At 31.8% G+C, this 26,761-nt stretch overlaps 1 protein-coding gene across 1 annotated transcript in view; it reads left to right on the top strand.

Moving 5' to 3' along the window:
- The first annotated feature begins 4,941 nt into the window (after window positions 1-4,941).
- LOC127702919 (uncharacterized) overlaps window positions 4,942-26,761 on the top strand; it is a 30,772-nt gene continuing 8,952 nt past the window's right edge. The window contains exon 1 of the mRNA XM_052207229.1: window positions 4,942-5,401. Coding sequence (XP_052063189.1) covers window positions 5,323-5,401 — 79 coding nt within the window. The 5' untranslated portion in view covers window positions 4,942-5,322. The remainder of the gene's footprint in view (window positions 5,402-26,761) is intronic.

Below are 26,761 nucleotides of genomic sequence, written 5' to 3'. Positions count from 1 at the left end.
CTAGCTTGTATTTTTTATGCCGTGGTGACAAAAAAGCAGATTTAGGTGTTACGGCTTACTTTTGGGTTAATGACAGGACACAAACACCCCATAAATAATATTCAGGAAGGATCGATGAGTTTCAATGACTGCGAAGAGTAAATATAAGCACTTCTTAACAATTTAACTTACAAACATGCAAATATTATGAATTAATTTTGTATTCAGGACTTTAAGTAAACTATGCATACTGTAAACTGTGAATTTATGCTGAGTCATCATATCTAAGGCCCAGGATTATATCAATCTTCATGAAATATTTATAAAACTTCATATTTGAGTTAATTTCTTTAAAATCTGTGAGATAAAGAAAATTTGGTTAAATTCTGAATGTTCTCTTTTTTCACCCTATATAGGTTGCATTTCTGTAAATATTGGCAATGCAATTTTCCATAGGAACTCCTTTTACGGCTAAAACTGTACCACTTTTACTATGAAGTTTTGAACAAAATCTTATCCTAGAATTGAAAGTTCATATGCACTACAATTTTTTTCAAAGGTCAAAATATAGGGCTGTGCGGCATATTTTCAACGTTTATATGCCCTGAACTTTTCAGAGTTTAAACTAACACTAATTTTCTTAACTACCCCTACCTCAAATGAAGGGTTACCACACCCCTACCTCAAATGAAGGGTTACCACAGATTTCAATGTAAACAATATGCACATGTATATTTACTGGTAACATTCCCAAGTTATGTCTCTATGAGATGAAACACAGAGAGCATAACTAGGAACCAGTATGTAAACAAAATTAATTTTCTATGAATATTCTAAATCTCCCAAAAAGAGGCGTGGTTTGAGAAACAGCTGTATTTACAAAGTGCAACCTTCAGTGATTCCCTATATAATCAACCAAATTTTTCCCACAAAAAGCCCCGGAAAATTATACAAACACAGTTACAAGTCTAATGATTATCGTTTTATGAACTACACTAGTTAGTGATCCTTCTGCAGTAATTTCGTCAACTTCTCAGACAGGGCCGTTTTTAACCCTTCGTGGCCCTACTCCTTTTTTTTCTATTTTAATTGATTTTAAAGAAGAAAAAAAAATATATAGAAGTGATATACAAAAAGCTCAACTAAGCAAATATGTCAAAACAAGGAATTGAATATTTTCCAAAAGATAATAAATGAGAGGTCATAAATGTTTCATATTGAAAAATACTTAATAATGATAATTTTATGTAGAAAAAAAAATAAATAAATATAAATAATAATAATATTAATTATAATAATAATAAAAAATAAAGTGTACAATTCCCATAAATACTATTATTTTTAGTGTGTTAGTAAAATATTATATATCAAGACAATTCCCTATTTCCATTCTCAATTTTAATTAAATTTCAGGTGAATCTTTATCTGTCAGCACAGTTAAAGTACAAAGCACTATCTAGTTTATCATCATCACGACGTCTATTAATCAGTTCCATGTTGCATTTTGTAACATCATCAACTAATCTAAAAGTACATTGTTTAGGCATGTTTTTCTTTTCTTTCATTATGCGGTATTTAACTTCAGATTTAAGGAGTTTTACAATAACTGGTCCATGTCCTCCTTGTTTATCTGGTATCCTATGATTAGCTTGGATGTCCGCAGGTCGAATGGTAACCTTCAAAGTGTCTTTAACGATTTTATTTTTAAAGATCTCTCAGACATTTCAGATTGTCATCCTTGTTTTCTGGGGAGTGTATCACATTTTTGTTGAACTTTCTGCCATACTGCAGGTTATAGTTAGACATTTGTAAGCTTGTGTGGCTATAATGACATTATCTTTTATATTTGTCTGAAGTTCATGGATCATTTTTCTTTGGATAGCAATTAACTTTCTTAAGCCTTCATACTCTTTTGACAGCTCTTCAACAGCTTTTGTCTCCTTATTTGTCTTATCTTTGAAGTTACCTTCTATTTCTTTTTTCATGCTGTCAACCAATTTAGTAACAATTTAGGTCACTATTGCTTCCAAATCATCTTTTTTTTACTGTTGTTATTCAGTGCTTTTGTCAGGCTTTCCTTTATATTACCTAAATCATGGTAGAGTTTTGACAATTCAATTGTCATATCTGCACTACTATCCATTGAAACATCTGTATAAGTTCTTTTAGCTGGATTTCCGATGTCACTACCTTTTTTAGCTGCCAGCAATGTTTGTACAGTTTGTACATTTTTTTGTCACCTTTTTTATCACTGTTGTTAGAGTTTCCACGTGGCATTGTTAAAGTAAAGAAGTGCTTACAAATCATGCAAATCTTAGCCCAAAAATACTCCAGACAATTAAATAGAAGACTACAAATTGTAAACAGTGTTATTGAAATGTTTTCACTACACTTTTGAAAAAACCTTTCTTCAAAATTTCTAAAGTTCAAAATCCAAGTTTTCTGAATAAAAGTTACATCACTGTGTAGAGATAATTACACTGAACATCCTGATATGAATATCATGCATTAGTTCTATCAAAAATAACATAAAATTGCCAAAAAACTGCAGAGCTTAAAACTCAGTTGACTACCTGGGCGGCCATCTTAATTAATATTTCATGTCAGTGCTCCATTGAGAGTACATCTAGAAGAAAAGAATATGTGGTGTTGCGAAAAAGAACAAGACATTAGTTTTAATAAACTCAAAGACATTGCCACGCGCCTATTCTATCCTACTATCTAAAACAGCAACTAACATTGAGTGTCGATACAACCTCAAAAGGCTTAGGTTCCGTGTTACTCCGAAATGACAAGCATATTGCCTATGCATTAGCAGCACTAACTCCAACTCAGCGAAGATATGTCAAGAATGTACTTACAAGAAACAGTAGAAAAACTGGTACCAGATATAGAAATTATTGAGATTCAGTTTAATGCTCATCTTCCTATATCACCTGAGAAATATGAACAGTTCAAAAAACAAACAGAAATTGATGAAATTATGCAACGGTTAAAGAAAACGACCAAAGATGGATGGCCACAGAAAAAAAGAAGATTTACTAGACGAAGTGACACCGTTTTGGCAGTTTAGAAATGAAATAAAATGCATTGATAATCTTATGTACAAAGGACTAAATCTTATAATTCCAGAAAATTTACGCAAAGAAATGTTACAACTTATCCATGAAACACATCTGGGAATCGTTAAATACAAAATCAGAGCCAGAGAGTTCATGTATTGGCCTAGAATGATGTCCGATATACAAGACATTGTAAAAAAATGTGAAACATGCGCATTAACAACAAGAAAACTAACAACAAGGAACCTATGATAACTTCAAAGCTTCTAGATAGACCTTCTTCTAAAATAGCAGCTGACTTGTTCCAATTCAAAAAAGCAAAGGTCTAGATTTGGAAACATTGATCAGTTGATCACAGACAATAGTCCGCAATTCTTTAGCAAAGAATTTGCACAGTTTGCAAAAGAATATGGATTTGTTCATACGACAACTAGTCCACATTATCCACAAGCAAATGGACAAGCAGAAAGATTTGTACAAACAGTGAAAAATTTTATCAAGAAGAGCAAAGATCCATACAAAGCCATATTGGATTACAGGAACATACTGTTAGAAGAAATCAAACTATCACCAGCACAATTGCACATTGGACGACGTCGAGTCTTCCAACATCAGCGCCACTGTTGAAATCAATTTTTGTAAATGAACAGAAAAATTAAAAATACTACTAGAACTAGTATATAATAAAAGACAACAAACTCAGAAAACCGTTGAGAGAACTTAAACACAACGAAACAGTTATGATTCAACCATTTAACAGAAAGATTGTCCGAAAACATGAAACACCTAGATCCTATATAGTTGAAACTCTTGGAGGTAACCGCCTAAGAAGAAACCGTAAATATCTTAAAACAACAAAAGCAACATTTCAACCAGAAATTGAAATTGAACAGAATTATTTGGATGTAATACACCTCAACAAGAAATCCGAAATGATCCTATCACTGAAAATTTCAAACAACCAACAGAAGTAAACAAACCCGTTCAAAATCAGGAATTTCAAATATAAGGCGAATCCGTTGAACCAACTTGCAGCACAAGATCAGTAAGATCCATTAAAGTGCCGATCAAATATAATGATTATGTATGCAATTTAATCAGTGTAAATTCAGGAGGAAAGGAAATTTATGTATAGAAAATAGCTAACATAATAGCATTCTTCTATGGAAAATATACGAAAGCAAGATAGCAAAAATATGTGCATCTAAAATAAAATCAAATATATATAGGGTGTGAAATATCAATAATGTTGTGAAGAAAGTGAGAATCTAAGATATCAAGTGAAAAAAAATCTAAGATATCAAGTGTAAAAAAAGTTATGAAGTGAAGATCTAAGATATAAAAATGTCAAATTATTGAAAGTTCTGAAATATTTTTTTGTCATATCATTTAGTAATTCTAGTCAGTATATCTAGTCATATTTTTATTCCATACTCAGTAGAACATTATTTTAAAGGAGACAATTTTTGCAACAAAAACATAAAGATTTAAGAACTGACAATTTATATCATAAGTGAAATCAATTAAAACTTTATTAACAATGATTAAGATGTGACAATTCAAATTTTAATAGTGAAATCCAGTAGAACTTTATCTATATTGCAAACATTGAAACAGACTTTATTCTTAAAGAAAGAACTGTAATCTAATTTAATTTAATTTGAGTTGAACAGCAAACTTACAAAGAACATTTTTCAAAAAAGGGGGGATGTCATGTATTGGTCTTATATTGTATTAGGTTATTAGATGTATCTGTATGTTGTACTCTCTTATCTGAATTCTTTAAACATAACTACCATGCTACACTGAGAAATATGATAGCTGCAAGCGAGTGGCTGCTAGCTTGAGCCTAGTCTTTTACTATAAATGACCAAATTACGGATTAAAATACACGTGTAAAGGTACGCAGACAACCTTTACGTAAATTTTGTTTACCTTTTCTTGTCGACGTACGAATATGGGACAGTTATTTCATGGCACATTTGTAACGATTTTTAATATAAGCATGGATTACATTTGTTATCACTGGATTTATACTTTATTTTGCATATACGGTTGGATTTTTATAGATGTGCAAAACGTACAAAATTGCACTTATTATTGTCAATGAATTGATATATACATTTTTGCTCACAACATTTGCTGGGAAAAGTCGTTGTACTTTCCATCAAAAGAAAATGAGGAAGATACATTTTATAGAATATCAGATGTATACTTAGTTCATGTTCATTCTTCTCGAGTGTATATGCAATTTCTGTAAATATAGTGTTGACAAAGAAAAATGTTGGATTTTTTTCCTGGAATTATAATAATACTCAAGGAAGATGGATATACATGTATGAGGTCTGCGCACCGGTACCGTAAGTAAATTATGTTATATTAAAGTATTATCACAATGTACGCTGCATGTATTTCATTGACTTTGTTTTTATTTCATAACAGAAAAACTAAAGATATGGAGTATCCATCCATGACACAAAATCAATTCATGCACAGTGAAAAAAAGACCACACAAAATAAGCAAAGCAACAGCGCTTTTATTGCTGTTCTTCATCTCAAAGCCACAGTAAGGTCTTCAACACGGAACAAAAAAAACTCTCACCTCACTGCAAGTTTAAGACGGCCCCTAGCACCGGCTTGAGCGGAATTCTTTGCAAACATAATTTGGATAAACTTTGTAAGGTGTTATAACACCACTTAATCGGGCCCGGTCAAAAAAGAACATACTGGAAAGTAGTACATATTTAAAAAAAAAATAGTTCCTACGTATAAGAGGTAATCTTAAACTATGTAGTTAATATTTTAATAATTAAGGTATCAGATGAATTTACTGATATTTTTTATTAATACAAAAATGTATTTATATGAATTCTAAAATTGAGGGCACATATATAGCCTGTGTCTCAGATATAAAGTGCCTGGTCTGATGTATCCAAAATTCAAGGAACCAGTGCAGTACGGTCTGATGTTTAGATACAGGTATATTGATCTCGCTTGGATAAAATGGTGACATTATTCAAATATAGTCTCGGATATAGTTCTATGTTAATTTAGAATTCATATAATGTACTGTACGTCCCGTAACATTCTTTGATGTATATCGGCCATAAAATTTATGGTGACCTTGATGGCCCTACATGTCGAACATATGTTCACCTTCTGTTTGATTGATAAACGAGGTAATCATAGGGTTAAATGTCCCCAGTAAAGCATACAGGAACGTGCCAAGTGTACAGGATGACTAATTTAATACATAAAGCAATCACAGGTCATGCGTAACAGGTGAGGCATCTCAGGTAAATCATAATTACACTATGTTCAAGGTGTCAAAGTTGATGTGTTTTGACAGAATTCTGCATAAGCTGTTATTATAATTATAAATTTCTAAATCAGCATATTGATTTAAAATTATATCTTTATTTTACTTTTCAGGTCTGTCTGGCAAATACGAATGTGTTCACGTATTAGTCAAAATTTTGTTTTCTCGAAAGACATAATCTATAGGAAAATTAATTTAGAAAAAAATAATTGCAATTATAAAGAAAAATATTATATTTCAGAATTGAGTTGTGAGATAAAGACAGAAAACTGCGTATATACATGCGATAAATAATAAATATAGACTTTAGGGCAAAGCAAAAAGTAATATTCAGAGTATATGGGTTTACTTGTATATATGAGACACAAATGAATAAAATACATTTTATGTTATTTTCGGTATTTTTAGCAGCAAACAGTGCCGTTTTTAGTTTTTGACATATGCAGAGCTCATTAATTATGCAGGAATGTGCTGAATAGTTAAGAACGATGACCTAGACCTTGAATAGCGGCAGTCAGCATATGAAAAACGAACCTTTTATTTCGTTATAACAATCGAGTTCATTTCTTATCTTTTCTCTTACTAATATAAATAATTTCCCACTTCTTAATTTTCATATATCTCTTAAATAATTGTTCTTATTTGTCTGGTGCTTCCTTTATCTGATTTTTTTTCACGTATGCAAATTAGACAGTGTGGTGTTGAGGTATGGAAGGGGCAGTATTTATTTTTAGAACTTGTTCACGTTTCTCACGCATGTTTATGTAAACGGCTAAACTCCTCTGATGATTCCGGGTACGTTCATCTAAAATACATTGTTTTTGGTAAAAATACCTTTTCATGATTGCTCTTGCAGTTTATTGACAAAATTATCGAGTGTTGAAAAAATCAGTGTACTCGTAATTGATTTAAAGTATAAAATGTTTATTTTATATATTGTCTGTCCATTGATACATTTTCGGTAGCTCAACTCATGTAACATTTTGGATTTGTATTTTAAATATTTTGTCTTTATTATTCACTCTAAATTAAATATATATAAGATGTCATGTCATGCCTCTTAGCAAGCTGTTATTTTTGCTTCAATTTTACTGTTATAATTTAAATTTAAAAGTCGCTGATTGAAACTTAATTGCCGAGTAAACAAACTACTGACTGATTGACCAATAAAGCACCTGTTATCCAGTGGATCAATTGATTAGGGACAATAAAAAAAAATAATTACATTAAGCTAAAAGTTACAATTTTTCACTATTCCTTATAAATTATAGATATTGATGGGAATATAAATTTATCTCATATTTATTTATCTACACTATTTGACAAATTTGCTACAAATGTAATTAATATGATAATTCGAGGTCAAAAATATAACTTACAATTGTACATGTGCATTGATGGTGTGCAATTCTTGCTATTAACATGGTCAGAGACATATAATATAAGAGATTCGCAACTCGGCGAACTAACATAATACAACAATCTTTAATCTATCGCTGTATCATGCCAAACCTTAGAAGGTAGCATGGAAACTTACTACAAACTAATATGATTGTCAATGAACTATGGAAGTTGTACTATTATTCTAGCAAACAACCTTATGTCATTACTATATCATAGTCCTAAACATACATGAAATATTTGCCACTGGATGCTTAGCAACTAACAATCTTTAATTTATCGCTATATCATGTCAAACCTTAAAAGGTAGCATGGAAACTAACTACAAATTAATATGATTGTCAATGAACTATGGAAGTTATACTATTATACTAGCAAGCAACCTTATGTCATCACTTGATCATAGTCCTAAAGATACATGAAATATTTGCCACTGGATGCTAAGCAACCAACAAATCTTCAATTCATCGCTGTATCATGTCAAACCTTATAAGGTAGCATGAAAACTAACTACAAACTAATATGATTGTCAATGAACTATGGAAGTTATACTTTTATACTAGCAAACAACCTTATGTCATCACTAAATCATAGTCCTAAAGATACACGAAATATTTGCCACTGGATGCTAAGCAACCAACAATCTTTAATTTATCGCTGTATCATGTCAAACCTTAGAAGGTATCATGAATACTAAATACAAACTAATATGATTGTCAATGAACTATGGAAGTTATACTATTATACTAGCAAACAACCTTATGTCATCACTATATCATAGTCCTAAACATACATGAAATATTTGCCACTGGATGCTAAGCAACCAACAATCGTGAATTTATCGCTATATAATGTCAAACCTTAGAAGGTAGCATGGAAACTAACTACAAACTAATATGATTGTCAATGAACTATGGAAGTTATACTTTTATACTAGCAAACAACCTTATGTCATCACTAAATCATAGTCCTAAAGATACACGAAATATTTGCCACTGGATGCTAAGCAACCAACAATCTTTAATTTATCGCTGTATCATGTCAAACCTTAGAAGGTATCATGAATACTAAATACAAACTAATATGATTGTCAATGAACTATGGAAGTTATACTATTATACTAGCAAACAACCTTATGTCATCACTATATCATAGTCCTAAACATACATGGAATATTTGCCACTGGATGCTGTATCATGTCAAACTTTAGAAGGTATCATGAAAACTAACTACAAACTAATATGATTGTCAATGAACTATGGAAGTTATACTATAATACTAGCAAACAACCTTATGTCATCACTATATCAGTCTTAAACATACATGAAATATTTGCCACTGGATGCTTAGCAACTAACAATCTTTAAATTATCTCTGTTACATGTCAAACCTTAGAAGGTAACATGGAAACTAACTACAAACTAATTTGATTGTCAATGAACTACGGAAGTTATACTATTATACTAGCAAACACCCTCATGTCATCACTATATCATAGTCCTAAACATACATGAAATATTTGCCACTGGATGCTAAGAAACCAACAATCTTTAGTCTATCGCTGTATCATGCCAAACCTCAGAAGGTAGCATGGAAACTTACTACAAACTAAAATGATTGTCAATAAACTATGGAAGTTGTACTATTATACTAGCAACCAACCTTATGTCATCATTATATCATAGTCCTAAACATACATGAAATATTTGCCACTGGATGCTTAGCAACTAACAATCTTTAATTTATCGCTATATCATGTCAAACCTTAAAAGGTAGCATGGAAACTAACTACAAATTAATTTGATTGTCAATGAACTATGGAAGTTATACTATTATACTAGCAAACAACCTTATGTCATCACTATATCATAGTCCTAAACATACATGAATTATTTGCCACTGGATGCTAAGAAACCAACAATCTTTAATTTATCGCTGTATCATGCCAAACCTTAGAAGGTAGCATGGAACTTTACTACAAACTAATATGATTGTCAATAAACTATGGAAGTTATACTATTATACTAGCAAACAACCTTATGTCATCACTATATCTCAGTCCTAAACATATATGAAATATTGGCAACAGGACGTTAAGCAACTAATATCGATAATAATTATTATGTCAAGCCGTTGAAGGTTACATGGAAACTAATAACAAATAAATATGATTGTCAATGAACAACGAAAGTTATACTATTATACTAGCAAGAGATCGTTGGCGTTTCAATGGGCAGAGTTGCCTCCCTGGAAATATCTGATATTGCTATATTTAACCATAATTATAGACATAAAACAGAGAAATATCCTACGAAAATAATATTAAATTCCACTAAAGAATGAGAATAGATGGATTTAATATATTTAATGAAGAAGGTGAACAAAGTGAACAACTATTTGAAATAGTACATTGTTGTCATTCCTTCTGAAGGTACGAGAATTCTTAGAAACAATAGCAACATGTACTAATAAGATAATCGTATAAATACGGTCTATAGTGTAAATGTCTTGAAGAATTCTCCCTAACAAAACAGTTAGGCTAAGTTAGCATAGATGCAGACAGCAACTTCGAAAGAAACCAAATATTAGAAAACAAGTGGCAGAAATATCTTGAATATCTTAACACGGTAATAACAAAATTTGGTATATAATTCGGAAAGATCCGATTGCCAAAAAAAAAAAAAAAAAAAATAAATAAAAAAACTATCTAAGTCCAAACCAGATATTGGTTTAAAAACAATAAGAATATTGGCAACATGATAATTAATCATTAAGCCGAAGACATTGATTCACAATACCCCACCACGGGAGGCTTTAGTATACAATCATTATACTGTGAAACAGATGTAAAAAGACGTGATGCCGATTTCTTTCAAGAGATCGCGTACAAGGGAAAACAGAATGGTTCCTGTTATAGTCATGCATAGACCTTACATGGTATCTACACAAACCTCTTCAATTGTTAAACATGGAGACATTTGCATATTATCAAATAGGTGTTAAAACATACACGACAGTCTAGTGTGAATTCAACAGTATAGCACTGATAACTACTATCTCTATTAGATCTCGTGTAGATTTATGATAGATTAGATTACGAGAATAAAGACAATAAGTCTTTTCATTATATATATGAATAATTAACCAAAGGTGCTGATCTACTTGGTCAGTTTCTTTAGTCTGTAAAAAGACTAGCTACAACGTAGACCTATATGCACGTGTAGTAAATTTAAAAAAAAACTGTTATGAAACAGACACACATCTATCTACTATACAAGATATAAAATAAATATATAAAGGTCGGCTTTGATGAGGGTTTACCTGGGATTATTCCCGAAAGAACCCGAAACATTGCATATTAAATTCTAAAGAATTAAGCAATAAAAAGTACGTAGTGTCAGGTCAGAAATATTGATACCATACCATGAATAAGTGGGTTTATGGTCTTGTTATAAAACAATTTGATACGGTGAATATTTCACTAGTTGTGATCTCACCCGTTGAATCAGGTTCTATATAAATATAGAATTTTTGATCCTTATTTATGCTATTGTACGACGTATTTCTGATCGAGAAACTACGTACGACACTATACTGTATGCACAATGTAAAAGTATACAATTCTATATGTATATAATACTGTACATCTTTCTTTATGTATATAACACTGTACATCTTATACAGTATACATGTAACTAATTATGTAAATAACATAGATCTACTATATAGCTATCACTATTTACATATGAAACAAAGATATACCTGAAACAATAAAGTAATGAATAAAAATAAGATAATACAGACACAAAATGTATGTATATAAATTACAAGACACTGATATATATTGGAAAATGATACCGAATCATATTTGACTGAAACATGGAAGTTATACTATTATACTAGCAAACAACCTTATGTCAACATAGTCCTTAAATATACTTGAAATATTTGCAATTGGACGTATAGCAATCAACAATCAATAATTCATCACTATGTAAAACCTAAGAAGGTAACATGGAAAATAATTAAAAACTGATATGATTGTCAATGAACTAGGGAAGTTATACTATCATACTAGCAAACAACCTTATGTTATCACTATATATATCATCGTCTTAAACATACATGAAACATTTGTCACTGGACTTTAAGTAGCCACAATCAATAATTCATCGCTGTATCGTGTCAAACCTGAGAAGGTAGCATGGAAACTTAAGTAACCACAATCAATAATTCATCGCTGTATCGTGTCAAACCTTAGAAGGTAGCATGGAAACTAACTACAAACTAATATGATTGTCAATGAACTATGGAAGTTATACTATAAAACTAGCAAACAACCTTGCTTCACCACTATATGTATCATAGTTCTAAACATACATGAAATATTTGCCACTGGATGCTAAGTAACCAACAAATCTTTAATTCATCGCTGTATCATGTCAAACCTCAGAAGGTAGCATGGAAACTAACTACAAACTAATATGATTGTCAATGAAATATGGAAGTTATACTATTATACTAGCAAACAACCTTATGTCATCACTTGATCATAGTCCTAAAGATACATGAAATATTTGCCACTGGATGCTAAGCAACCAACAAATCTTCAATTCATCGCTGTATCATGTCAAACCTTAGAAGGTAGCATGAAAACTAACTACAAACTAATATGATTGTCAATGAACTAGGGAAGTTATACTATCATACTAGCAAACAACCTTATGTTATCACTATATATATCATCGTCTTAAACATACATGAAACATTTGTCACTTGACTTTAAGTAGCCACAATCAATAATTCATCGCTGTATCGTGTCAAACCTGAGAAAGTAGCATGGAAACTTAAGTAACCACAATCAATAATTCATCGCTGTATCGTATCAAACCTTAGAAGGTAGCATGGAAACTAACTACAAACTAATATGATTGTCAATGAACTATGGAAGTTATACTATAAAACTAGCAAACAACCTTGCTTCACCACTATATGTATCATAGTTCTAAACATACATGAAATATTTGCCACTGGATGCTAAGTAACCAACAAATCTTTAATTTATCGCTGTATCATGTCAAACCTCAGAAGGTAGCATGGAAACTAACTACAAACTAATATGATTGTCAATGAACTATGGAAGTTATACTATTATACTAGCAAACAACCTTATGTCATCACTTGATCATAGTCCTAAAGATACATGAAATATTTGCCACTGGATGCTAAGCAACCAACAAATCTTCAATTCATCGCTGTATCATATCAAACCTTAGAAGGTAGCATGAAAACTAAAAACAAACTAATATGATTGTCAATGAACTATGGAAGTTATACTTTTATACTAGCAAACAACCTTATGTCATCACTAAATCATAGTCCTAAAGATACATGAAATATTTGCCACTGGATGCTAAGCAACCAACAAATCTTCAATTCATCGCTGTATCATGTCAAACCTTAGAAGGTAGCATGAAAACTAACTACAAACTAATATGATTGTCAATGAACTAGGGAAGTTATACTATCATACTAGCAAACAACCTTATGTTATCACTATATATATCATCGTCTTAAACATACATGAAACATTTGTCACTTGACTTTAAGTAGCCACAATCAATAATTCATCGCTGTATCGTGTCAAACCTGAGAAAGTAGCATGGAAACTTAAGTAACCACAATCAATAATTCATCGCTGTATCGTATCAAACCTTAGAAGGTAGCATGGAAACTAACTACAAACTAATATGATTGTCAATGAACTATTGAAGTTATACTATAAAACTAGCAAACAACCTTGCTTCACCACTATATGTATCATAGTTCTAAACATACATGAAACATTTGCCACTGGATGCTAAGTAACCAACAAATCTTTAATTTATCGCTGTATCATGTCAAACCTCAGAAGGTAGCATGGAAACTAACTACAAACTAATATGATTGTCAATGAACTATGGAAGTTATACTATTATACTAGCAAACAACCTTATGTCATCACTTGATCATAGTCCTAAAGATACATGAAATATTTGCCACTGGATGCTAAGCAACCAACAAATCTTCAATTCATCGCTGTATCATATCAAACCTTAGAAGGTAGCATGAAAACTAAAAACAAACTAATATGATTGTCAATGAACTATGGAAGTTATACTTTTATACTAGCAAACAACCTTATGTCATCACTAAATCATAGTCCTAAAGATACACGAAATATTTGCCACTGGATGCTAAGCAACCAACAATCTTTAATTTATCGCTGTATCATGTCAAACCTTAGAAGGTATCATGAAAACTAAATACAAACTAATATGATTGTCAATGAACTATGGAAGTTATACTATTATACTAGCAAACAACCTTATGTCATCACTATATCATAGTCCTAAACATACATGAAATATTTGCCACTGGATGCTAAGCAACCAACAATCGTGAATTTATCGCTATATCATGTCAAACCTTAGAAGGTAGCATGGAAACTAACTACAAACTAATATGATTGTCAATGAACTATGGAAGTTATACTGTTATACTAGCAAGCAATCTTATGTCATCACTTGATCATAGTCCTAAAGATACATGAAATATTTGCCACTGGATGCTGTATAATGTCAAACTTTAGAAGGTATTATGAAAACTAACTACAAACTAATATGATTGTCAATGAACTATGGAAGTTATACTATAATACTAGCAAACAACCTTATGTCATCACTATATCAGTCTTTAACATACATGAAATATTTGCCACTGGATGCTTAGCAACTAACAATCTTTAAATTATCTCTGTTACATGTCAAACCTTAGAAGGTAACATGGAAACTAACTACAAACTAATTTGATTGTCAATGAACTACGGAAGTTATACTATTATACTAGCAAACAACCTCATGTCATCACTATATCATAGTCCTAAACATACATGAAATATTTGCCACTGGATGCTAAGAAACCAACAATCTTTAGTCTATCGCTGTATCATGCCAAACCTCAGAAGGTAGCATGGAAACTAACTACAAATTAATTTGATTGTCAATGAACTATGGAAGTTATACATTTATACTAGCAAACAACATTATGTCATCACTATATCATAGGCTTTAGTATACAATCATTATGCTGTGAAACAGATGTAAAAAGACGTGATGCCGATTTATTTCAAGAGATCGCGTACAAGGGAAAACAGAATGGTTCCTGTTATATTCATGCATAGACCCGAGATGGTATCTACACAAACCTCTTCAATTGTTAAACATGGAGACATTTGTATATTATCAAATAGGTGTTAAAACATACACGACAGTCTAGTGTGAATTCAACAGTATAGCACTGATAACTACTCTCTCTATTAGATCTCGTGTAGATTTATGATAGATTAGATTACGAGAATAAAGACAATAAGTCTTTTCATTATATATATGAATAATTAACCAAAGGTGCTGATCTACTTGGTCAGTTTCTTTAGTCTGTCAAAAGACTAGCTACAACGTATACCTATATGCACGTGTAGTAAATTTGAAAAAAACTGTTATGAAACAGACACACATATATCTACTATACTAGATATAAAATAAGTATATAAAGGTCGGCCTCTGATGAGGGTTTACCTGGGATTATTCCCGAAAGAACCCGAAACATTGCATATTAAATTCTAAAGAATTAAGCAATAAAAAGTACGTAGTGTCAAGTCAGAAATATTGATACCATACCATGAATAAGTGGGTTTATGGTCTTGTTATAAAACAAAAGCATATTTCCAAGTTTTACTAAAACAAATTGGGAGAGCTTATGATGGGCTCTACGGCAATAGCAGGTGACGTAAAACGGGCCGATCTTTAACTTTGTTTGTATTTGACTACTCTCATCATTTCAACACATTTTATTAATTGCAAATTATTAGAATTGGGTTTTTGTAACTTTTAAATATACTTACATGCTTTTATCGGCATTATCCATTAGAAAAATCGTTAAGCGTAGAATCTTTTTCACAGCAATGGTGGATTTTAGCCAAAATGCCAATCGGCATAATCGGCTTTCCGGTGGCCGAGGCATTTCATTGGCTGTTACATAGACTCTACTAGAGTTGCGAATCTCTTGTATTATATGTCTCTGACATGACTAAAGACATTACTAAAGTTAGAATGTGTTTCAAATGGGAAACAAATTTTATAAAAAAAAAAATATTGGGAAATATGCAAAGCTGAAATTAAGAATTGAATATCTAATGAACAACAATAAAAAAACTCTTTTCGTATAATTTGTGTAGCCTTTAAAAAGGCTAAACACATTTATTTAAAAACCAGTTGTTGGCATGACACGGGTTATGTTCTTCTCATATATGTTATGATGGTATGATACTAAACCCCTAACGGGAAGGATTGTGCCTGATATTCATATGATGAAGACATAATCTTTCAATCAGTTTAATTGAAGTCTGGAGCTGGCATGTCAGTTAACTGCTAGTAGTCTGTTGTTATTTATGTATTATTGTCATTTTGTTTATTTTCTTTGGTTACATCTTCTGACATCAGACTCGAACTTCTCTTGAACTGAATTTTAATGTGCGTATTGTTATGCGTTTACTTTTCTACATTGGCTAGAGGTATAGGGGGAGGGTTGAGATCTCATAAACATGTTTAACCCCGCCGCATTTTTGCGCCTGTCCTAAGTCAGGAGCCTCTAGCCTTTGTCAGTCTTGTATTATTTTTAATTTTAGTTTTTTGTGTACAATTTGGAGTTTAGTATGGCGTTCATTATCACTGAACTAGTATATATATTTGTTTAGGGGCCAGCTGAAGGACGCCTCCGGGTGCGGGAATTTCTCGCTGCATTGAAGACCTGTTGGTGACCTTCTGCTGTTGTCTGTTCTATGGTCGGGTTGTTGTCTCTTTGACACATTCCCCATTTCCATTCTCAATTTTATTATGTTGTATATGGTACAAGTGTCTTGTTATCTGTCATCTGAGTTCAGTAGGGGGTTAGCAATCTTTGACGAAGTAACTGTTCTTTCAGCTTTGAGTTGAAGTAGTCAATGGATTTTCCACAAGACCTCTCTGGGAATATCTTTCGTGGAAGGTCTGCAGTGACACGTCCTCGGACAACTATATCTGTTGGAACCACTTTATAAAGATGATCAATAAAACGGTTGCAACATTTCACGGTAAGGTATGTGGTCCAAAAATCCGCTAGCGCAGTTTCCAGGTCTTCCTTTGTTTTTAAGTCTTTTTTTTTGGCTAGTCTTTGTTTTAGTATATTCCAAACCATTTCAATCGGGTTTAAATCTGGAGACTCTGACGGCAAACATTCCAACCAATTTATGTTGTTGCTTTTCATAAAGTTTTTTGACAATATCAAACGATGTTTTGGATCAATGTCTTGTTTGAAACGGTGTTTGTCATGGTTCACGTCTTGAATAAATGGTAAAAGTGTTTGTCGAAGAATTTTATCTACAAAATAAAATTTGATCGTAGTATGCCGTCATAAATTAATTGACGAGTTGTTTCTCTGCGACTTATACCTCACCAAACATGAAGTTTGAATGCATGCTAAGGTTGCAGAATTGGTTGATCGACTTGGTCTCTCAGGCGGTAAATTACTACTTTAGTATCATGTAGCTGGACGGTGCATTCATCTGTAAAGATGATGTCTGCGAAATTGTCATTGTATGTTATCAACAGAAAGTGACCCGTTTCACTTGATTTGCCTCGCGAATCATCTGACAATAACGCTGTGCACTGGCGGTGTACCCGACTTCGTAAATTATCCTTTGAACAGTAGTTTTTGACAAAACTGACCCTTTACTAGCAACTTAAGATATACAAAGATGCTTCCCCAGAATCTTTACCATCTTCAACAGCCAAATCAAATGAAGATTCATCACCAAATGTACCACCCCTTCTAAAAGAAAAAGAGTTACAGTACCAAAATTAAAGCCATATGCAAAATGTATACCTTGGTGTCAGGGAACACGTGACACTGCTACTATAGATGACCCTTATCAGATTAGATCAGCAACACCATCACCAGTTCTGTCTATTGAACTACGCCACCATCACCAACACCATCAAATCCACAATCACCAACAGTTGCATGTCATCTTGACAAACAGCTACCTGGTAACAGCGTACTCTTAGCCATAACAGACCTGAAGTCCCAGGTGCAAGTCCTAAAACGAGAGATCACTAGCTCAAGATGTTGCCATGAACCAACTCCAGCAACAAAATGAAAGACTCATTCAACTTTACAGAGCCTAGTAGATAAGCCAACTACAACAGCAACTTAGAGTTTTACTCCACACAGACCAAGGGGTAACATGACAGCTACCCAAACAAGACAGCAAAGATAATTATCCCAACATCATTTTTTTCTCCGTCACCAACCAACACACCTGCAGCATTAACTCTTATACCATCACCTACCGTTTGCAGACTTCCAACATCATCCATTAGATAAGTGCAGTCAACTAGTATGTACAATGTAATAGACAGTAAATTTCAGCACAAACCATCACAGTACCAAATATCAGCATATGACCTTGTTCGGGAGTTCAATTCATCTACAGGACCGGGTAATTTTGCAAAACATTTTTTGGAAATTATATTCCCAGAACGTGATTTACAAGATTGTCTGAGACGCTTCTTTTCCTACCATGGTGACTTCAAGAACAACAAAAATCCTTTGGACCCGGTTCATGTTCAGTTCCTCATGCAGTATGTCTGCCACTTCTACCCTGAGGTAAAGCAACCACAAGCTTGGAAACTCATGGTAGTGACAAAGATTAACCAAGCCCTCAGACGTCCAGTTAAACAGCTAAAGAAGATCATGTTTTAGTTTAATTTTGATTTGACAATTGCATCTTTGTGTTGAAACACTTTAACTTGAATGAAAACCATTGTATTGTGAATGTGTCAATTATTTATGACAATGTTTAATGCATCATTAGTGTTCTGACTGTACTTATCTTTTCTACCAACAAACAAAATTTATATAGTTTAATGAATATCATCTGTCATTAAATTATAACAAACATCATTTTTTTTTTGAAACTGTTTCAGTAATTGCTGTTGCTTCAGAAAATAATTTTAAATATTACATTTATTATCCATGACATGCTTAGAAAAACTTTGATGGCAAGTGTAATAAATGTATTTAGAATTTTATTATCTACTGACACATCAATAAAACTATAGAATACTAAAATGAAAAATGACAACATCCTATGTATACATGTACTTAAAAATAAACATGCATATACTGAAAAAATGAAATTATTTATATCCATATATGTGTACACATTTTTCTCCACCACTGCAACATCTACAAGATTATTACCAAGAAGAAATTTAAAAAAAAAACAAAAACAAAACAAAAAAAACAAACATACAAAAATGAATAAAAACAAATAAGAAATACAAAATAAAACAAATCAAAATCAAAACATAAAAAAAACAAAAATAAATAATTTAAAGACAGAAAAATCGACAAATAATATAAATTAACAAAGACTAAAAACTTTATTCTACAATTTCAGCAATAGCTAGGTTAAAATGTCAATTTTAAAAGAAACATGAGTTTCCTGTACAGGTAAATATTAATGAGACATACAAGCTGAAAATTTCAACCCTGATTGATTTCAACAGATAACATATTTAGATTAAACACCAACCTATCTTTTATGAACCCAATAAAAGGCCAACATCTCAAGATTTAATACCCCAATAAATGGTCACCATTTGATGTTGACCATACAAGAGGGTGGACATAATTAAGAGAACGTCACAGGTTGTACTGTAGTTTTATCTACAAATGACCGAAATGATTTTCATTTGAAGTTTGTGGATTTATAAATTCGCCAACACTTGATAGATAGTAGTGAAATTAATAAATACAATCTGAACTCTAGATACTTTAAAAATAGTTAATAGACTTTGAAGAGAGAATACACGAAACTAAATATACAATATCTAACAAATTATAAACATGAAAAAAATAGCATTCAGCATGCTTTACTATATGTGTATTACCTAACCATGCTAAAAAAATAAGTTCAGACAACAGTTTATTAGTATAAAATTCTATTTGCTACTTTTTGGGGAGAACCGACTTTACTCCCTCCAAGATAATATTATTTTTTTTCTTGAACCTATCTTTGCTGTAACTGGTGGCGGTGTACGTGAGGAGATTATAGCAATTATGGATGCATCTATTTCTTCTAGATAGTCAAGTATTCTTGATTTAATTCCGTAGTCTCTGTCGTCATCGTACCAATCGTGTGTATGTCCGTCTTTGTCCGTAAATCTATAAACCAATATGTTGTATGTGCATGCTGATACTGGGCCCTGCATTATATGTCGGGCAGCTTCACGAACTTCTGCATGTGTTGTGGTGACAGCAGCTGTGGCGCAATAGGTGTGACAATTGTCGTTAACTTCATTGGTACTAGTTTGTTCAAATAGACCAAACTTAGACAGGTTAGCATCACAAATTTCAATTGCTTTTGATGTTGAGACTTTTTCCACATATTTAGTTCCACATTTACTGAACAATAGACTGTTTCCTTTTATTTTGTGTGTCTACATCTATATCCTTATTCTCCTTTTGTTTTTGTATCAGCCTTTTTCTGTTTTAACGCATATCGTCTGGAAATTTTGGAGTAATATATATGCCTTTAAGTGTGTCCTTATTTCTTTTGCTTATTGTTCGTACAGTGTTTATGACATGCTCCCGGTTTCGCAAGATGTCGCTTATATATTTTGCATATGACATCAAACACTTATTGCGCTTTTAAAATTGGCCCTGTTCAGTCGAAGACTTTTTATTTTTAGCTTTATCTCCCCAAACACTGATTTCTTGTTAGTGTATCTTCTCCGTAACCAAAAAAGATAACGACATTTGTTTTCCTATTTGTTCGTTACATACTCATGAATTTTTGGCTGATTTTGATCGAAGCGATCCAGTGACATCTTCTATGAATTATCTACCTTTACCAATTAAATTTGTCGTTAAGTTTTTGTAATTCATAAACTGTAGGCGGTATAAACCGAGACTCTTTTTAATTCAGGTCTTTTGCTCCTAACATAGAAAATGAAGTCAAGGTCAAATGTCAAAGGTCAAGGTCATGTTCTTAATTTTGACATTTACTTCATATCAATTTTACCCAGACAATGTCAGAAAGAGCTATTATAGATATCGACAAAAAATGTAACCAAAATGTTAGTCGCAACTTATAACTGGACAATTTTTGTCGAAATGGTACGCGTCATTTTCTTGGGGGTTCAAATGGTCAATGGCACTGAAATGGTAAAATAAAAAAAAAAAAATTATCTAATTATAGCGTCACACTTTGCAGCTATCATGATGTATACATGCATGTTATCTTAATTAATCAACCAAGGTCCACCACTGATAACCCCCCTTTTGTATGAAATGAAAATCGCCTTCAATCCAGTACATTTTACTGTGAAAATGTACTAACTTCTGAAATAGAAATCCATCCCCTGCAAAAATCTGCTCCAATTCATGTATTTTCTGAAATTTTATCGATAAAAGTTTTGTTCAAGTACTATAACAACAGCATTATTTTGTGTGTGCATGCAATGAATGAAAACTCGTGATCAGCGATTAAACAATAGTTTACCTGTAAAATGAATCAAGAAATTATATTCCTGTTAGCACTATAAATACATGTGCGGTCCACTTGACGACCTGACCTGGATTGAGAAATTAAAATCAATGACAAAGAAATCGCTCCCATGTTCGTAGATATTTGTGAAAACCTACAATCAAATTTCTAAACATGCATTAAAATACAAATCTGTGCTTACGTAAACATGTGTACAAAACAGCATGCATGATCAGACATCAATTACCTGTAAAAAATAATATCAATACTAGTTATCGTGTTACTTTTATCAATATACATTTGGTTTATTCAGCGGTCTCCCCTAACTCCAGACATATATATTCGAGCATCACGTGACTAAAATTTAGAATTAAAACATTCCTCATCCAAATATAAAAAGTGAAACTTCCTAGACAAAAAGTTACACAGTTTTCCTACAAATTCAAACAAAATGCACACATAACAAACAAATAAAACATGCAATCCGTAGACGCGTAGAAAATAGAGAAAATTAATAAAAGGAGGAAGCTAGGATACATTTTTAGTAGGACATCCAAGGCGTCCATTTAGCTGTGCGGGATAGATAACTACGCAGCCACATTCGGTCAGAATATGGACGTTAAGTCCGATGTCTGGCACAGAGAGAATACCATACACACTTTTACTCAATCAATAAATCAACCAACTAACCAACCAAACAATCAATCAATCAATCATGCAGGTGTCGGTTCCATGTGTTAAATAGGGGATGAGGGATCTCCCTATAACAGTATGTGTTTTGCTTGTTCATAGAGGCCCGGTCCAATCAGTCAACCAACCAACCAAAAAATCAATCAATCTATCATAATAATATACCATTATATAAGGATTATGTGAGTTTATTCATTTATGTTAAATTTGTTAATCCACTGACCGAGACAGGAAGGGTTAAGATCTTAAAATAAAACTTTGTTATAACCCACCACACACTCATGAGCTTGTAATTCCGTCAGTGGTTGTCCAAATGTAATACTTTTATTTTTGAGAATTTAATATTGATGGCAAATCATTGATATGTTGTTTGATTTATTCATAAATGATTGAATTTGTATAGACATCCGTTGAATATCATATGTTGACCTCTAGCTGTCTTATGTTTATTTATTTCTTTTGATTGCTGTCTCATTGGCGTAATCTCATTTCTCATTTTAGTCACCTTTATAGTTACCAGACCTGGGGTATTTAAAAAATGTAAATGTAATTAGCTGTAATTGATTACAAATTTGAAAGTAATTCAATGTAATGTGTAATTGAACATAATTTCAATTACATGTGATTAAAAGTAATTAATTACATTGCCTTTTTGCCATTATAGGTAATTATGAATTACATTTTAATTAATTTCAATTACATTTAGATATTTTGCTCGGACATTTTAAACATTTCAAACATTTTTGTTTTTTTGTTATGTTTTCACACATCATGCAATTGTAAATTCTAATGTTTTCCTTCATTTAGTATGCACTTGGTACTCTTTTTAAATCCTTCATAAACATTGTAATGTTTTGAAAAAAGATATATAACATCCATTCATACTTTTTTTAATCATTATATTGTATAATGTAATCTTTATTTGTATTTAGTATATTAAATTTTCACTTGCATACTCAAAAAAATCTGAAAAATGAAGACAAGAACAATTTATTGACATGACTGACATATAATTGGTAAATATGTTGTTCTAGCAATGAACATGATTAACAATAATCTTAGCCTAAGGATATTCCCTTTCACTTAACTAATTTTGAAGTACAAAAAATGTCCCTTTATTAAAATGCGAAAGGCAATTTATATTTTAAACCGTGACAGTTATATGTAAAAATCTGTTCAGATGGATATTATTTAAACTAAACACTTTCACCAAAATTTAAATATAACAGTCAAAACATACAAGAATGGAGTCCAATATACTTAATAAAAGCAACATTCTGTCATTGCTCTTCTGTTACAAAAAATGGAAGTTTGAAAGTTACTTTAAAATTTGACTCAAATGAGGTAAATAAGAAAACTTTCATGAATAATCCAAATTAAAATTTTGAGTAGAAACTTTAAATTTTAAGAAAAAGATTTTTAAGAATAAAAAAGATATTCATTTGTATATATATATATATATCTACAAAAAAAACCCAAACTTCCCCATAAAAAATAAGAAATACAAACAAGTAATCAGCACTGAAAATCTAATGATTTTTAAACGTAACAATGATGTTTGAAATTTGAAACTTAAACAAAGCTTGTACAAATGTTTTCACTATTGAATAGTGTACGAATAACATTTTTATTTTAGCGTTTTGTCATTTTTATGATTCAATCCTATAATATAGCTCTTACATGTCTTGGGACAAAAGTAATTGTAATGTAATTAATTACATTGGCAATTTATTTGTAATGCAGTTAATTACATTTTAAAATCAATGCAATTGAAATGTAATTTTTACATTTAAAAATTAATCTGATTGAAATGTAATTAATAACTTTGGCATGTAATTGACCCCAGGTCTGATAGTTACGTTTTGTTTAACAAAAATAATACAATCTAATGATTCAATACTTCAAAATGTCATCGAAATTAAACCAGAAGCGCTCTAGAAAAAAGCAGTTGTTAGGCTCTTCTGAAGACTGAAAAAAAAAACAAATAAAACAAAACACAAAGTACATTATAAGTTGATATTTTTGGTTTTAGCTAGTTGATAAGTTCAACAAATGTACAAGTAAACCAAAGGAAGAAATAAAATAGCACAAAGCCAATAATATTATGATTTAATATTCAATATATTCAGATTAATTATTTAATATATTAACACCATCAAATACATTTTTGTATAAGGAGGAGAAAAACAACGTAGCATCGTGGCATCATTTGTTCACCCTCATTCTATGCAAGGTTGATAGTACGAACTTCCATTCAGTATTGGTGTTATTGACACGTCTTTTAGCTAGTCTCATTAACATTTTCTTTTAGTGAGATTTTCAAAACATGGACATTCATTCGTTTTTAAAGCAAGATGGAATTCATCAAAATTAACAGAAGGGTGTTTTGGCTCTTCTGATTAAGCCCTTGCAGATTTAATGCTCAAGAACGCTTAAATGCATTCTACTTTTGCATTATTTTACTGAAGAGGGTTTTTTGGTTTAGATTTATGGGAAAAAATTGCTGAAAACAAAAACAAAAAAACAAAAACCACAGGTTTGATCGAAACTAAATTTTGAAAGTATTTGACGTTTAAGATCAATATGTATTGCTTATCTATCAGAAAGATAGGGACCTTGACAAGTTTGATTACCTTGCAAAATATTTTCAGTATTTTGAGAAAACGAATTTATATGATTGTAATTCTATTCAACTACAATGAGTAGTATATGACATTTGGAACTTCTTTTTTAATGCATGTGTATGCCTGTATATTTCTTCTCCCTTTTGTTCCTCTTCCTATAAAGCCACCCCCTCCTCCTCCTCCTCCTTCTCCTCTCTTCCACCTCCTCCACCACTTCCAGCGCAGCCGCCGCCGCCACCACCACCACCACCACTACCGCGATCATGACCACAACATGCAGGTGCTGCAGATGTCATTTGTAGTATGGCAGTCAGAAAAAGAAAGAGAAAGATCAATTTCTTTATTTTGAACCCTATTGATATAAATGAAACTGTTCAAATACCGTATAAGTCAACATTATTTAGCCATTTACCATGTTAACATTTTATAAAAGAAGTACACTAGCTTAAGTTTCTTTAAATTACACCATGGTTATAAAATTCAAATGTCGTTTTTAATTTTGGGACGATTATCTACGCAAACAAATTTCCTCGGAAACATTTTTTACCGCCTTATAAAACAATAATTTTATCATTTGTTTATGATGTCTTTTTAAATTTTAACAACTTTTCCTAGATATAAAAAATGAGCATTAAATTTATGCACAACGACAGGACTTGCATTTGTGTGTGTATCCTTATCGACGTTATTCTCCCCATCTCTTACCAAAGAAAACATGGTGGGAAAAGTGAATATTCTGGAATAGATGAAAATGTATGTTAGGGAAAACAAGCCAAAATGTTGCAACATTTGCTTGACCAGGAACAAATGATTTAAATTTGATTTTGCGGTTGTCTATGGAGAAAGCTTGGTGTACCAAATCCTGCAAGCCTTTCCTTTTTCTCACACATCATTTAAATTATGAACATACATGGACATTTCTTACCCATTGTTCCATTACTTCAGGTAAATTGACCCTATATAATATTTTGACGTTCCAGAAAAAATGACCCAGGCCTGTGTTTACCTTGACCAGAATGACAACGACCCCTTAAATGAGAGATTTTTCAACGGGGAAAGAGGGGGGGGTCCTTTTTTTGACGATCAATGCTTTTGAATGGGGACATATGGTTGGAACCCTCTTTTAGAAATGGCTGTATTCGCCCCTAATTTCTCTTATAAAAGGTATTGCAGGCTTGAACTTTTTTCATGACATCAACACTAATATGAATATGGTTCGTCTTTCGTTTGATCTATCATAAAACCCCATTTAAATCCTTAAAATTAGCATTATCTATAACATTTTTTTTTCAGAAGTGAATTGTTAAAATATTATAAGTTTGTTTCTTCTAAAATAAAATGCTTCGCAGTGCGCAGCGTGATACAATCCCAGAGGTCGAACCCTGAACAAGTATAGACACAACATTCAAGCTTGATACAGCTCTGAATTTGGATTGTAATAATATATTTGACACAGCATAGGTTTCTGACACAGAATGAATTTGGCCTAAGAACTTTAAATTTTCAAATTGGACATATACCTATTATGATCCAATATCCAAAGTAAAAATACATGGTGAGATTCAGCATATATTTCATCTATCAAAGAACACCAATAATTCAATTTTTAATGAAATCCAACAAAGTTTAATTTTGAACCCTTAGGACTTCATTGTGGACAATTTGATAATAGGGCCCAAAATACAAAATCTAATTACGCGGTTAGACTCAGCATAACAAAGAACACGAAGAACCCCATGTATTCAATTTTTGTTGAATAAAAAAAAAATTTTTGGACCATGATTTGAACCAAGGAGGAGGTCAAGGAAAAGTTCTAGTAAGGGCTAATTTTGGCCGAAAATTTGTAGTTCATTTGTTAATTTTGTTTTACATTTTTTTAACACTTAAGTGTCTACTTCAGTTGATTTAATTAGGTTATATTAATGAATTTGAACTTATTTGGTCATTAAAGATGCTCAAATCCAAGCTTGATATACGACTTTCGTGTTCAGTCTCAACCTTTATATACGTTATGTATTATGATCAAATACAACATATATTTAATTTAATTAAGACT

Source organism: Mytilus californianus, unplaced genomic scaffold (genome assembly GCF_021869535.1).
Source record: "Mytilus californianus isolate M0D057914Y unplaced genomic scaffold, xbMytCali1.0.p SCAF_5, whole genome shotgun sequence".
Taxonomy (NCBI): domain Eukaryota; kingdom Metazoa; phylum Mollusca; class Bivalvia; order Mytilida; family Mytilidae; genus Mytilus; species Mytilus californianus.
The sequence above is the reverse complement of the archived record's forward strand: the minus strand, read 5'-3'. Positions and strand labels throughout refer to the sequence as shown.